Source organism: Vanellus vanellus, assembly GCF_965231255.1.
Source record: "Vanellus vanellus genome assembly, chromosome: 6".
Classification (NCBI taxonomy): domain Eukaryota; kingdom Metazoa; phylum Chordata; class Aves; order Charadriiformes; family Charadriidae; genus Vanellus; species Vanellus vanellus.
In genome coordinates this window covers 65380165-65396268 of record NC_138911.1, presented here as the reverse complement: position 1 = coordinate 65396268, position 16104 = coordinate 65380165, and the positions used below count along the sequence as shown (strand labels likewise).

Here is a 16104-nt window from a genome sequence, read left to right as displayed (position 1 = left end):
ATTAGCTTTGAAGAGAATTGCCCCTGTTCATCCCTGAAGAAAATTTTAACTTTGATTTGAAGGTGGCGTAGCCCTAAAGCAGAAATTCTCCATAAATCTTCTTCTGAGTAGTCAAATTTTCAGAAAAGACAACCACTTTGGGCTTTATAGACCTTCAAAAATGTGTCTTTGGTGTCCCAGTAAGACATGTTAGGTGCTAAACACTTCTGAAAATCTGGTGTTTAGAAGCCTGCTTGGGAGCAGACCCATTAGCTCTGTCAAAAATTCCCCTCTTGCAAACCTCTTAGCCAGGTTAGCGGTTCCCCAAGTGACCACATCAGTAAGGGGCTTCTGGAACCACAACTGGGACCTGGTGCCAAGCTGTGAACCCAGAAAGCCACTGTCAGGGTCCACAGGGTCAAGTAACTACTAGGTACAGGGAGTAAAAGTAAAAAAAATATATTCAAATATAAAAAACGCTTTTTGCGTTTCACAGAACAAAGTTCAAGGTCATGAGCTTTAAGACTTATGGTCAGACTCTCTTCTAAAAATATTTGAAAGGGAGGGAGTATTTCAAAGCCTCTTTGGAGCAGAAAGTCATTGAAACATGTAGAATCACTGGGTAGTGTTAAAGTAGTATTTCAGCAAAAAGAAAAAGAACACGAAAGTCATCTTTTCTGATGCTACCTACTTATGAAGCTTTCAAGAAGAGGATCACTGTGAAAAATCTACAAAAAGCGCGAAGTGTGCTCCATGCCACCCAGGAGTGAGACGCATTGAGCAGCCTACAAGCGAGCTTTGCTCTGACAAGCCTTCCCTTCGCCAAGCACGCGTTCTGCACAGGCCGGGCAGCAACCCGTTCCTCCGAGCTCTGCAAGAGCAACTGCAGAGCGGGGCTGACCTGGGCGCATCAGTTCTACTTGGAGAGCAACAGCGAGAGCCGCTGTGGGGCTCCCTGCTCTGCTGGAGTCACGAAACTGCCTGGCAGTCACCGTACCACCACCCAGCAGTGCCTGCAGCGGGACCTGCCTCCCTCCTTCCACCTCGGCCGAGACTGCAGCAGAGGCAGGGAGCTGGTACCCTGCGGGCGGTGCGGGCAGGATCCTCGTCCATGGCAGGCAGCGGCTCTGCGCAAGGGTGATGTGCTGTGCCTTCCAACAAAGCAACAAAGGTGGTGAGGGGTCTAGAGCACAAGTCTTATGAGGAACCATAGAGGGAAGTGGGGTTGTTTAGTCTGCAGAAGAGGAGGCTGAGGGGACACCTTATTGCTCTCCACAACTACCTGAAAGGAGGCTGTAGCCAGGTGGGGGACGGTCTCTGCTCCCAAGTAACAGGTGATAGGACAAGAGGGAATGGCCTCAAGTTGCACCAGGGGAGGTTTAGATTGGATATTAGGAATAATTTCTTCACCGAAAGGGTTACCAAGCATTGGAACAGGCCGCCCAGGGAAGTAGTGGAATCACCATCCCTGGAGATATTTAAAAGATGGCTAGACATGGTGCAGAGGGACATGATCTAGTGGTGGTTTGGGCAGTGTTAGGTTAGTGGTTGGACTCGATGATCCTAAAGATCCCTTCCAACCTAGATGATTCTATGATTCCAGCGCTAGTGCTTGGTCTTGCTCCTGCTGAGCTGCGCTGGGAGAAGGCAGTCACCAAACAGCTAAGCTGCAGGACAGCAAACACCTCAAAGGAAGAAGCGTTTTTCCATTTCTAATGGGGACTTGCAAAAAATAAACGTGGGCTGTATTTTCAGAGAACAAGAGGATATTGAAAACATAGGAGAGTTTGCGGTTTGAACCAACTCTAAAGAGAAAATCTTGCAGCCTTGAAGGCAGAGAGACTGGGGAGGGAGGTGCGTGTCTCAGAGAGACTATTAGCATCACCAGGGTAGGAATACAGCATGGGATGACGGTCATGCAGGGCAGTGACGACGGGAACAACCAGAAACTCTGGTTATTACAAAAGGTCTAAAATGCCACAACAGAGTGACATCAGAGACAGAAAAATATGGGCAGCTCAGCACGGGAGTCCTCAAAAAGCAGATCATTGCTACAACCTCTGCATTTAGTGCAATTTTCAGGAGCAGCACTGGAATTCGTTGCCTTGCAGGGCCTGGACAGACCATCAGCCTGAAAATCACTTGGGCTTCCACTAATTTTGGCTTGCCCAGAGGTACCCAATCTGTGTCATGAACACTGATACAAGCACTGAAAGATAAGTCAGCAAGCTGCTTCCCCGAGGATAAACTCAGGGCCTGGAGTGGAAGCAGGTAAACACAACGCATGTGCCAAGGAATGGGAAAAGACACCATTTCCCAGGTGAAAAAGTACTTAGTGCCACTTGCTCCTTCTCTATAGCTGGAAACAGTGATCTCAAGACAGCAGAGTCACAAAAATAGCAACACTGGAATGGGGACAGATATGGGACACAGAGCCAGGCGTTTTGCCTGGGGAGATAACAGCTAGAGCAGGCAGCTGCCTCCCTGGCCACAGCCCACCCAGGAGGAATCGACTGACCTTCTGATAGCTGCCGGGCTGAGGTCCCAGGGACACTGCTGTATCTCCACACTATTTAGAGCACCCTGGGGACTAAACCTAAAATTGCTACTTTAGTATATAGATAGTGGATTTTTAGATAGGCGTTTGAAATTGAGCATTTTGTCGAAGTCAGTTAACAGCAACAATTGGCATACTTGTCTGGGACAGGAGGAGGAGGTGGGGGATCTTGGTCTTTAAAAGCCTCTGGCACACGGCTGTTGAAGCCATCTGTTGTTCTGCGCAAAGGTTCGTGTTACACACGCAGGGCTGATCACTGCGACCTCCGGATTTGGGCACACGATAGAGTTCCCAGCACTTAAAGTGTTACTGTGCGCCAGGTGGGTCACGGCAGGAGCCTGCGCGTGGGGGTGGCACGCAACAAACACAAGGTGAATCACCTTAGCGGAGCCCTCAGTGAAAGCGGAGGGTACCTCAGCTCTGTGGTAGGGTTAAAAATGTGTGAAGAATCACTTACTATTTTGCTTAAGCCCTCAGATGTTGAATGAAGCAAACTTCTGTCGGGCTCCTTGACCTTAAATGATTCCTCAGTAACTTGAGGGGGTTTGCTGGACCAGGCTGTAAATGCTTTGGCCAAGCAAATTCCAGATGAGTACAGAAAGTTTAACGAATCTCCATGTGAAATCCTTGTTTTCTGCCTGGTTCGCAGTTGGCTGTTATAAAAACCCAACACATTCTGCTGCTTGGATTTCCTCAGATATAGAAAAAACTAGTAGTAGAACTATGGCGAAAGCCTGAAGATCTGGTGAAATCTTAACCTTATAGGCAAGTCAGAAGAATTACTGCATTGCTAAGGCCAGCAGCCAAGATAATAAATACTTATTGTAGATGAGATGTATGGTGGGGTCAGTCCGGAGTTCTGCAGAAGCTGTTCAGTGGAGCACAGAAAGGTTCAGGAAGCTCCTTCTTTTCCTGTCAGCCTGGTGAGATGCAGGCAGCGTGAAAGGACATCTCCCCAGGTGAATCCCACTATCATCCCTGCCTGGCAATGAGACCAGGGCTATAAAACAGTCATGCCACCATACTCTCCCTGTGGCTTCCCAGCCACATTTTTGCTCTCACCTGGCAGCAGAGAAGGGCCAGTTTATCAGCCTTCTTGTGGACTGAAGTCTATTGAGCTACTGATGCAGAAGAAAAGCTTGCCCTCCAGTCATTGCACCCAGAGCAGAGAGAGGCGCGCAAGGTGTGCAGAGCACTTAATGAGAGGATGCAATTTCAGTGTGGCCAAGGGGAGCTGGCAGCTGACAGGGATGAGGGAGGCTTCATGTGTCAGCAGAAAGAGGTTTTCAAAAAGTCAGGGAGGGCAATGTCAGTGGAGAGCCATGGACGGAGTCTGGATCAGCCGGGGTGCAGGGTGAGGTGGGGGAGAGCTGGGTGAGGGATGAAAGGAAGAAGCGTGGTGGAGGGGTAACCACTACAACTACGCATCCAGGGGTTTGTAAGATGGATAAAACAAAGTGGATTTGAACTGGGTAGTTAAAAAAGGCAGGGAAGAGTTTTCTGCAGGACGCAGAGAAGTGCTGCCTACAACTGTCTCCTCTCTTCATTTGGTAGCTAAAGGCCAGTGCGTGCACACCTACTCAGCCTCGCAGAGAGCTGTAATAAGCCCCTCATGGTCCAGACGCTTCCACCACACACAGACACTGGGCAGAGCTCGGGCTACCCCCTTTGCCTGTCTGCTTTCCTCATCCATGACTGTGTTCACCTAAGCTTATGGATAGTCTCTGCCAACAGCAAAACGTGGCCAGCAGGATCAAAGTCAGTCAAGCTAGTTTCCTCCCTGGGCAGGTAAGATGTGGTACGGCTCCCCAGCAGCCCTCCTCAGCGTGGCAGGACAGTGCAGGTATTGCTGGGAAGAGGCACAGCATTTATGGGAGCATTTATAGAATATTTATTTTGAAGGACTGGACTTTCTCACCCTGTTTATACACTGCGATAAAATGTTGGTTTTCCCCACTCTTCCCCACCATTGAACCGTGAACTTAATACCAATGGAGTTACTATCAGCACCTGCCTGCCTCATCTACTGTGTTGATACGGGAGCCAACCTATATAAATAAACCACAGCACAGGCATCCTTTCCCTGCTGTCCTTGTCACCTCAGAGCTACTGAATGACCCCGAGTCCCCAGGACACGTGCACTGGAGGGATGGAGGAGGGATGAAGAGGGAGAAGAGAACAAGGGAGGTTTGAGGTGGGTCACCAGCAAGAGCCTGGGCACGGTCCGGGGCAGCTGGGAGGTGGGAAAGAAGAGCGGGAAGGCAGCGAGGGTGCGGTGCAGGTATCAGCGAGACCCCTCTAAACAGATCGCGAACTCCTCCAGATGAATACCACCGTTTCCCCCCAGCAGACACCATCGCCACCCAGAAGAGCTGGCTGAGGGGGAGAGTGGGTCGCAAGGCTTGTTTCGACCGCAGGGGAAAGCGGGAGAGGGAGAGGGAGGCACTTACATGGGCTGGGATGTGCTGAACGGGCTGCCGTCGTACCTTCGCCTGACCCCCCAGGCTGCCCCCGAGCTGGACGGCTGAGAACGGCCTCTCGGCTGGGCCGCCAATCTGGAGTGGCGATGACATGAATGAAATAAGGAGAAATACTCCGAATAGGAGAAACAGGTCATGTTGAGGCAGAAACAGAGACACACATCCACAGAGACGGAGCGAGCAAGCCTGCCGGTCAGGGCTTTGAAGAAAAGCAGATGGCCAAGGCTTGCTCGGCGCTGGATTCAGCTGCTCACTCGGCTTGAGATTATTTTTGGCCCTCTGAGGAAGCGTCAGGGGATTCAAATGACCATATAAGACAACAGTGAGGTTAACCCTACCGCCACCGCACAGGAAGCAGGCACGAGGCGAGGTGACGTTCATCACCTCCGAAGTGCCACGCAAGCAGGTTGGAGACGGGGGCAGAGGAGGACCCAGGACCCCCGGGTGCCAGCTCCATTTCCAGCCCGGCTCTCCCAGGTGGCAGAAGAGTTCAGCAACGCTACAGATCTGGAGCTACAAGTTGTTTTTTTTCTCTGGTGGGAGGTCAAAAGCTGCTGGGCTGAGGCAGAGGCAGGACGGGTTAGTGCACAGAACTGCAGGTGCTGCCCTTTGCCAAAATAGCAGGTGCCAAAGGACCCCCCCGAGGAGGACAGGACCAAACGTCCAGGGAAGCCTATATTTTCCCCCACATCGGGTCCCCACAGCAGAGCTGACAGTGCAAGTGCATGGTAATAACAGGGGGAAGCCACAACCACTGGTGGGAGTGGGACAGCCTGCCGTACAGCATCCCGATTCCGCAGCGACGAAACACGCTTACTGCTCATCAAACTGTCCCCGGTTTCCCAGCCTTGGAAACCAAACAATCACCGGTGGTAGTGAGTGAGGACAGTGTAGTTATGAGAAAGAAGGAGGAACAAAAATTCAGCTTATTAAAAAATATCGGTTTAAAAGGAGATTTTTCCTTGGTTTGGGGGTGACTTTTTAACCTTGCCCCTCTCCCCCCCCCACCCCCCCCTCCCTCCCCCCCCTTGAGAAATCTGCCATTTAAAAAATGAAAGGAGAACAATGTCTGGGTTTGAAGCTGTCAGCAGGTCCCTGTAACCCACAGCCCAGCATCGCGGGGGAGGGGGACGCCACCACGCTTTGGTGTCTGGAGCCGCTCTTGGCTGGGAGCGGTGTGCTTGAGGTCAGACTCTGATCTGAAATTACTACCTCCTTTAAAGACTGCGGTATCTAAAAGGTAGCCAGCTCACGCTGGTTTATGTGCCTATTTTTGGCCTCTCTCCTATGTTTTCCCATAACAAACGCTGTGCTCCCTCTCAGGCGAAAGCTAAGCTCGGCGTACAGCGTGCCCCTGTGGGGGAAAGGAGCCGCTGGCTTCGGCAGGGCTCCTGTCGCTCAGGAGAGCTCGTAGCGGCGCCCCTTTCCTTATTTCATTTGTTGCTTAAAACCGACAACATCAAGCAAATTCTCATTTTGCTGTGGGGGCGTAAATTGTTGACCTCATCGCATTTATAGCAGGCTCCGGCTTTCAAACTAATGACAGACTCGCAGAGCAGCCGCCGGGCGAAGCTAATTAGAAAGCACGTGTTTAGACCGGGGAAGCTGTTTTGCTGTTCCCGGGCAGGGTGTTTGCAGGGATGGCGCGGCGCACTCACCTTTGCCACGGGTAGATGTGGTAGGGCGGGTTGTGGCTGCTGGCGCGGTTGGGGACGGCTGCCTCGCTGGGACCCGCCACCATCGACTTCTGGTGGCTCTGGGCAGCTGGCTGACCCGCCGGGTCCTCCTCCAAGCTCTGCTGGATGGCCATCTTTATAAGCTCGTCTTCACTCAAGCTACTGTACAGACTGTACTCCTCGCAGCCTATCGTTTGTCTTTGAGTATTTGCTGCCGTTGTAGCCATTTTTTTTTATTTTTTTTTTGCTTTCCTGTAAAAGGAAATTGTGATCATCAAAAGCGGGAAAATGAAAGAAACTCAACTACCTTGTGCTTTTGTTCAGCTCTGCCTCTTGATTAGACTGACCAGAAAACCCTTCAGAAATCCTTCACCAGAGAGAGAACATTATATGAACTTAAGGTGCTTTCTGTCACATAGAAATAACTGATTTAGCTGGTGTTTGAAAAAGGGAAGGGAGCTGCTGCAAGCAAGGCAAGTTTTTATCTACTTATTCTGGTTATCTCAGTTCAAGGGAAAAATAGGTAAAGGAAATCCCTCTAAGATTAAAGATATACAGCTTTGAAATGAATTTATTGAGGACAATGACGAGAAACGTCACTTTTCGTTGGTTTTTTTTTGGTTTTATTTCTTGCTCTAATTGCAGAAAAGTAAGGGAAGAGGTTTGCCTGTCTGCTGGTTTTCTGCAAGGGCAAGTTCCCTGCCACAAAGTATAAAGAGACTTCACGATGCAATTTTTTCCACCATATCTGGAGATCTCTCAAGCAACATGCAAAGCTATTCTTTGAAGTGACTTTCTTTGTTTCACTCAGCTAGGGGAGCAACACAACACTGCCCAGTTTCACTTCTGCTTTTTGCGTTTCACAGAACAAAGTTCAAGGTCATGAGCTTTAAGACTTATGGTCAGACTCTCTTCCAAAAACGGGTGGTTGAGAGCTGGAAATGAGAGAAGGGGAAAACATCAGGCCACACTCTGCAATCACAGAATGACTGTGAACCATCACCGCAGCACAGACTCAAAAAACACAAAGACAATCCAAAATACTGCAGTATTTCCAGCAGTGAAAGGAAAGTACTAACGCCATGAACAGTTTGACGCTTTAGCAGCATCTCATCCAGATGCCAGAGAGCACTCTGGCCACCAATGTTCAAGAGCCAAGTGCTTATTTCGTTGCAGGAGATGGACAAGCTCGCCTCTTTTAAGAAGACGACAGCCAAGGGGGGTTAGGTTTGCTTTTTATGAGCACACCAGGGAGAGAGAACTGTGTAAAATAATGGAGAACGCTGGGATGAGGAGCAACAGGTACAGGCTGCCCGTGGGCAGGACGGGGAGCTAACAGAAAGGTGCTGTGGAGGCACATCCCGCAGGCGCAGAGAGGCGAGGGGCTGGCTGAGCGCACCAATGGGGCTGCCAAAAAAGCCCACCCTGGGGGCTGTCAGTCCCTGCCCCAGTGATGCCACAGCAGGGCTGGTCTCCAGCTCCCCACAGCCCTGCCCTGCCCATCCACGGGCCGAGCCAGGCCGGGCCACCCGGCAGAGCCGCCCGCACGAGGCTGGCAGAGCCACCCAGCCTCCCGCTGCTCAGAACCTGCCTCCCACCGCTCAGAACCTGTCTCCCACCATGCTGGGCACCGATGAAGGAGCAAAGCGTTCAGCTGCTCTTCCACCTACAGCTGCTGGGACTCTGCCCCCGGGGCAGCCTGGCCGCCCAGGGACTGGCACCCACGTCAATGGCAACGGGATCCAGCGTACCACAAGCCTCACGCCAGGAGATCGTCCTGCTCTAGCAGTCCCCACTGCTGCGTGCACTGCCAAGAGACGGTCCTGACCTGGAGGAAATGGTAGCTCCCCAAATGGCAACAGAGACGTATCTTTGTACGTCAAGAAACTCATGTTTGTTTCTTCAACGATAATTTTTAAAAAAGAAACGAGTATAGAGTTTAAATAAACTCCAAGAGCTTGAATCAAGCCATAAGTAACTTAAAATACTGTATTTAAGCATTTCACTTCAGAAATAGTGATATCTCTCACATCAACGGCCACCTCAGGCTCCGAGCACACCCCAGAAGAAGTGGGAAAAGCACAGGATAAAGGGAAGCCCAGCAGATTTCAGATTGACATTATCACTTATAACAACAAAGGATGTAATTTACAGCTATGAAAACTGCCAAAACAAATCCTTCTGTTGCTGTAAATAATGCAACACTATTTTGCTGGGTTTTCTTTTTTTTTTTTTTTTTATTTTCAGCCAGATCTCTCATGGCTGCTCTTGGTTACCTCCTTCAGTGAGAGCTGGTGTGCCTCAGCTCTGCTATGACCCTCAGCGTCCCAAAGAACCAAGACCAGGCATCAAACTGCTGATAGGTCCCATACGGAGCTGCTACCCACCCCGTGCCCAGCCACTCCAGTACCTGTCCTTGGTTGTGCTCCAGCCCATGCCTGGCCCAGCACCATGACACAGCTTTGTTTTCCCAGCAGCTTCTGCTGCTGCTTGGCTTGCTCAGCCCCTGGCATGCTGGGCAGGACTTTCATAGTCCCATCAGCCTACATACTAACTCAGTACTCACCAGTGCGCTGCGGATGCGTGAAACCCACGGGCTGGAGTCAGAGGGCTTGTCTGCAGCATCCAGCACTGCAATGCCTAAATGTAGGGACCTGGCCCTGATGGTGACTCAGAGACTTAAATTAAGCAGTTAATGGAGAGGGCAGGATGTGGTTGTAAGCTCCTAATGGAGGTGATGCACAATGACTCTTGGGAGGAGGCAAGAATGGGAGAAATAAGTGCTCCTTTCCGATGGCAACCTGTGCCAGTGGAGCATGGGGCACAGATCCCTCTTCTTTATCCTCCCCAGCCCCACCACTGGCATCCTGACAGCACAGGAGACAGAGTGGGCAGTGGGTCCAGCCTCACCATGCTTCTGAGTTGGGTGTTGGAGTCCCTTCGTGGACAGTCAGGGCTTTGAGGAGCATACAGAAGACCACTGCCAATGTGACTCTGCTCTCCAGCACAGAGGGGGTAACTGATTTAGGTGCTTCGCTAAATCCCCAATGGATCCAGGTACAAAGGCTACTTCTGGACATCTTCCCCTCCGTCCTTGTTTTCATACCTCCTTGAGGCACAGGGAGGGAAAAGGAAGATTTTGAGTTTGGGGATCACTCCTATTTCACCCTCTTATTCTTTGTATGGGTTAACTGGGTCCCACCCACTCTCAGAGAAAGGGAGAATCTCCCCTGCACATTGGTGATCCTCAGTAATCTAAATATTTTGACAGGAGTCCCACGGAGTGCAGAAACAACGGTGCTGGCTGCAGCTCCCACCACTGACTCATCCCGCAGGAGAAACATTGTGGGGCCCAAAATAGACAAAGCTTTCAGTTCTGCTCATCGACCTGGCACAACCCCAATGAAGGTGTGAGGGTCACATCCTGGGGCTGCAGGAGCGTTTGAGTCCGTCCTGATAGCCAAGGACAGCCTTGGCTCTCCTGATTCCTGACAGAGATGGCTCCAGTTGAGCTTCAGGCAGTTCTTGCTTCCCTCTGCCCATCTCCCCACCTCATACTGACCTGCGTGGTGTGTCCGAGTTTGGCAGGTGGCACATGTTGTGCCTCCTCCATACAGCAATGGCCTTGAGCTGAGCTGAGCCGAGCTGAGCCATCACCCTCCCATTCCACCTGGAGATGCTTTTGTTTGAAGCTGCAGAGCCAGGGGGCTCAGTCACTGGTTCAAGTTGTTTCTGTGGCAAGCCCCAGTGATCCAGGTGAGCTGCGGTACCGGGCCGAGCACATGTGCTCAGCTGGAGGCTAATGCAACACAGCTGGATTCAGTTGAACCTTCCTTGGCAGCAGCTGAGCCTGGTGGCGTCACCTGGCGCTGCTGTGGCTGCCCGGACTTACCCTGGCTCAGCTGACACGTCAGGACCAAGTTCACCATCTGTGGCCAGTGGTGAACTACCACAACCTTACGAAAGCCCACTAGATGAATGCGCTATAAGCGATAAGCTGCTGTGATGAAGGTGTGAAAAAAACAATCAGTCTTGGTTGCTAGGAATGGTTGAACCAGTTTGAGTAAGTAAGATCCGGCCAAAGTGGTCTTTCTAAATGCAGCTTGAACCTATTTGCTTGCTGTAAGCCTGCTTACCGTAGCTTTAAAGTATTGGAATCAGATGTAGAAGTTGATTGCTGGGTTTACTCTTCACCCTAACTCTGGGTTTTGGGGGGAGGTTTTACTGTCTGGCTGTGCCCTGCATTTCTCTGGCAGCCCAAGAGCCCGCCGTGCACGCAGCGTCGCACGTGCTGTAAGAGCAGAATGTGAGTTTGAAAGCTGTGGGTATAGTGCCCTTATTATTTCTTAGCCATCGCTTTGCCTTCAGGCCTGAATGGCTCCCTCAGCCGTCTCTCCTGGCAGAGACACATCTTCGGGCACCGCTGCCTGCGCTGCCATTTAATAGCTCAGTCTGACAAGACCTTCTGGATCTAAATTTATCATCATTTCCACATAGGGCCCGATCCTGTTCCTTAGTTTTGCCATCCCTATTTCAGTGCAAGTTTATTTAGATGTAGGGATCGCGCCTGTGCCGCGCAGAGGGACCTCAGCTGTGCCCAGTGACCAGAAGGTAAGGTGAGAAATGAGATGTCTGTGGCAGGGCCAGGCTGTGACCCTCTGCCCCACGTTGAGGAGCAGCTGTACCTGGCAGACCTGCCAAGCCGAAGGTACCACAGCGACTGTCGGTAACCACTCACGCTACAGCAAAAGCCACAGACAAACGCAATTAGGTCGCTATTATATTTGGCCTACGAGCTCTGTCAACAGAAAGCGTTTGGAGAGAATGGGCCTCTGATCCCTGATGCAACGTAAATAAACAACGAGGATTACAGCTAGCTTTGAACGTGCAGAACCGCGCTCTTCAATACCATTAGCATCTGAAACAACTGGTCCCCATTGATAGCACCTCCTTAAAGAAAAGCTTAGCACGGCTGCCTGTCCTCCCTCAATAGATCCCAGGCAGCAGAATTAGCAGAATTACTTATTGCTGTCAGGGGAGGGTGGCAGGTGAGTGACAAGGTCATTAAGGGAGCAGAGCCGGGGACTCTGCCTGCCTTTGCACTGAGTTTACCCCAGTCAGCCCGTAACTCAATACGGGACCTCAGTATTTATGGCTCAGGGTGCGATAAACCGCATTTCTAAAAACAAAACCAAGTTCTTTGGAGGCTGCAGAAGAGAGAGGAGAGGAGCGGCTTGCTCGGTTTGCTTTTTGCAAGGAATGATTGAGCTCCGGCGTCCGCAGATACGCGTTTGCCTTCCCGCGGGTTTGCCTTTTGACTTCCGAGAGCAGCAGGAGCGCAGGCAGGGGGAAGGTAAGCACGGCTGGAAGTCTTCACCGTCAGCCGGACCTCCGCTTTAGCTCTCACTGCGGCACCTCTCAGGCCAGACCCTCTGCTGGCAATAGCAACTAGACCAATTTGCAGCCCTTAAAGTACTCGTGGTTTTGCAGTATTTTACGGCAGTTTCCAGATAAATCTTTGCAGTTCTGAAAGGATATTACATTGGACGGCTGCTGCTGGGAAGCAAATGATTTTCGAAAAACAGAAAAATTGCACTGCCCCTCAGATCTGCCAGAGCCGGGGCGTTAGGGCAACACCACCTCATGCTGTCCAGCTGCGGCAACAGGCGAATGTATTTTGTAATGACAGCTCGCGCAAACCACTCAAGTTCTAGCCCAGTGCAGAAGAAGCAAAGCCAGGCTTCCCAAAGGAATCCTCCGAGCAAACAAATCTCCTTGTCCAGTCCCAGCTGTCAAAACAGGTCACCTGTGAGTCTGGCATATGTTATGATGCCATCAAATCACGATTCTGTGCAAATTCTTTACTGGAAATGCATACACCTGCAAGCTTGTGTTTCTTTTCAGAAAGCATTAATTCACGCAGCATTCAGTGCAACGTTAGCTTTGTGTCATACCAACTAGAAATTTATAAATTAAAGAAATCATCTGCTGATGTCATTTTTTTTTTCTTGCACACTCTGACTTACAGACTGCATTGTTACCTTAGCACGTTGTAACAGCAACGACAATTATTTCTGAGCAAGTTATTCTAGGGACAAACATATAAACATCACCTGCAACTAAAAGAAAATTAAGGAAATGGCAGAGCTACAGTTCTGCTTAACACCAGTGAGTGTTTTATGGCTTATTTGAAAAAAAAAATAAACCAACCCAAAAGCAAACCACAAAACTCCAAGACTGCATTAGTGTGTTAGGTTATAGGAATAAATATTTGCATAGACATAACAAAGTGGCAGATTGAAAATGCTAAATAAGTTCAAAACATGCATATTTGCATTACCTTTTTGTTCTGAAATAATAGGATAATAACACTGTTGAAATGGGTTATCTCCTTGATTAAGTCTTAATTCAGAAAATCCTCGCTGGTATTCATCTCCCTGCTTTGCCTGGATGTTTCGATCAACTGCAGGACAGCTTTGAAACACTCTCGCTTTGAAGCCTGGAGTTTATTTCTGGATCACCCCATGATCAGCGAATACAAGCCAAAATATAAGTTGCTCTGAATCTCAGATTTCCTGTTTGAAGATGCACGGCAGAAACTTTTATCCATCCTAAAGTTCTTCTTTGTTGCATTATCTGAAGAACTTCACTTCATCAAGCATCCTGTAGCTAAATGACACAAAGTTGACCCTTCTATTACATCATTATTTATTGTCCCTGACAAGAAGACCATATATGGACATGTTTCTGGAACCTAAAGAGAAAAAAAAAAAAAATTGCCCTATAATTTTGAAGTAAAATATGTTATCCTGGAGAGTTTTATTTACTTGGGGAGAAGGGAGCTCAATTTACTTTTCTCTTAGCTGCTGCTTGTTAAACGAAACAGGCAAACATTACGTGGGTATAATTTATTGATGTTTTAGAGTGGTTCGTATATTTTTAAGGCTGCAAGTTTGAGACTTCAGGATTCCAAAAGATGACAAAAGCAGCTGTGAACCTGTTCCAAGTAGTATTTGTAAGAGCTTACTACTGGAAAAGAACTGCTCTCGCACCGTGTAAATGTGAAGGACAGACCCTCTCTCAGACTCCTCGAGGCCATTAATGTGAAATGGTAGCCATCTTCCCCACATCTGGCAGAGGGCAAGCTGGCCAAGGGAGAGATAGCACTGATCCAAGGATGAGTTAGAAGAAAACAGTCAGGCACATACAGGAGAATTTTCACTGTTGGATTAGTTGGAACGTGGGGATAATACTCTGTTTGGGAAGGTTTCTGTGGGTTTGTCCAGCTAACACGATGAATGAAGGGAAACAGTATAATACAGTATCAAAACGATGCCTCTGCTTTTTCCTTCAGCTCCTGCTTCACTGGTTCCCATGGCAAAACGTTGCATAAAAAGAGAATAAAGCCTAGATTGCTACGGGTCTGGTTTCCTTCCCGAGTACCTTGTCAAGCCTCAGGCTGTCTGTACTCACCCTCTCAGCGCATAAACACCCCCTGGGTAAGGCTTAACAAGAGCGATCTTAAAGGGAACCAATTGAGCAAGACCATATCATCCACTAATAGGTGATCCCTCCCAACTCACCTGCTTTGCTTTTAGGGTCTTTCAGGAGCAGCATCATTCCCTCTCCGTGCTTGCTCCTCGATCCGACTTGCTCCAGCATGACAGGATGGACAGCACATGACACGTCCACCTTCTCTGCTGCCCGCAAAACCATCTGCCCCTCATAACTAGTGCTAGGGCTCTTGTTTTCTCCAAAGTTAAGGATACTCAGAAGGTACTGTGGCAGGCAAAGGAGCCCTGGATGTAGTCACCAAGAGGGCATGAAACTCTTGCGCCCTTGAAAACATACCAGCCAACCCTCTGAGACTTTTAAGCAACACCCAGTACTTTTTTTCCTGATATTACTTTAAGATTTTAACCAGCCTTGGCTTAAAACCAAGAGTGAATATCTCCCACATTTAACACTACTGCTTGCCTTTTGTCAGTCTCATCGGATCCACACCCTTGGCACTCCTGTGACCGGCTTGATGTCCCACTGGGCTCAAGGAAAAATGCGGATATTGCGGTGCAGAGTCACATATGGCAGAGGCAAGGGTGCCTATGTCTTTCAGGATGCACTGTTTGAGTGCAGAAAAAGATACTGGGGCTGAAGGTCCCATCAGCTGTGAACGTTGCAGGTGGTTCCCCATGCCGTTCACACCAAGCACACTGCAATTCCCTTCCCTCCCACGTTCCTGGGTTTCCTTGCAAAGCCCCGGGGAACCCCTTTGATGTGTTTGGAGCTCCACGAATGCTGCTGCACCATTTTCCAATAAAAGTGCAGGACTCTGCTTCAGAAGATCTATTTTCAGATACCACTACCTCTCTGTTTTGTCTTGAGTAAATCGTTTAACTCCTCTGTGTCTCATTTTCTACACTAGTGAAGTGGAAATAATCAAACGCATTAACTTTAGGGAAGAGTCCAAAATTCCTTGTAGATGGGAGGCCAACAAGACTACTTATATGGATAGACATTACCAAATAAGACCTTATTTAATTAGTATCTTTGAAATTCTTTGGTATCCACAGAGGAAGACCTCATAGAAGTTTGAAATATTAATTACAGAAATATTACTATACAGGAATGAAATCATACATTTGGGGGTTGACTTTTTTTTGCAATAAAACAATGTTGTGGTTCTATTACAACACATCCAAAGCATAATAATAACAATCATTACGATTTATTAGCATTGCATCAGATTTGTTAATATTTCCCCCGGGGCGCGCGCAGTTATGGATCTGCATTCTCAGCTGAACCCCAAGACATTCCCAGAGATGATAAAATGTCACCTGAAAAAATAAGTAGATAAATTTACGCCATCTTCCAGGACAGATTTCAAACTCAAACACTGCATATTGGCTCTTTTTGCTTTCTCTTTAAATAGAAAATGGTGGAAAAAGCTAACTCATGCTGACGGAGGAGTCAGCTAGGGTCTCACAGACAGGGCACAATAAAAGAGATTTGAATCTGAGAGAAGACAGGGAAGGATGACCACATGAAAGTAATAAACGGGGAAATAAACAGCAAGATTTGCTTTATTCTTCATGTTTCCTCAAAATAGTGAGCAGAAGTCAGATTAGGAAAGCTCACTTCGCATTTCCTTAAGTTTTGGGTTTGTTCAGAGCCTCAATTTCCGTTAGTTGAATTAAGTAGCCCTTCAGCTCTACTAAGTGCTGTTTTGTTTTAAGACGAAACTGAATCAGGCAACTGAGGCTGGGGAAAAAACAAAGTTCATTTGTGCATCCCGGTAGTCCAATGAGCTTGTAACAGACTCTTTGTGTGTGCAGAGCTGCCTCAGATGTGCCAAAACATGACGAAATGCAGGTGAGAACGGACATGAACACAAACTGTATCCTTGTCCATATAA

At 48.8% G+C, this 16104-nt stretch overlaps 1 protein-coding gene across 2 annotated transcripts in view; it reads right to left on the bottom strand.

Moving 5' to 3' along the window:
• Positions 1-13361, bottom strand: part of ASB2 (ankyrin repeat and SOCS box containing 2) — a 34746-nt gene extending 21385 nt beyond the window's left edge. Inside the window, exons 1-3 of one of the 2 annotated variants that reach the window (XM_082484770.1) lie at positions 13033-13361; positions 6675-6944; positions 4987-5091 (exon numbers count right to left, since the gene is read on the bottom strand). In XM_082484770.1, the coding sequence (XP_082340896.1) occupies positions 4987-5091; positions 6675-6919 (350 nt within the window). In that variant the 5' untranslated portion in view covers positions 6920-6944; positions 13033-13361. The remainder of the gene's footprint in view (positions 1-4986; positions 5092-6674; positions 6945-13032) is intronic. The other variant, XM_082484771.1, reaches the window with a different exon arrangement.
• Positions 13362-16104: the final 2743 nt, after the last annotated feature.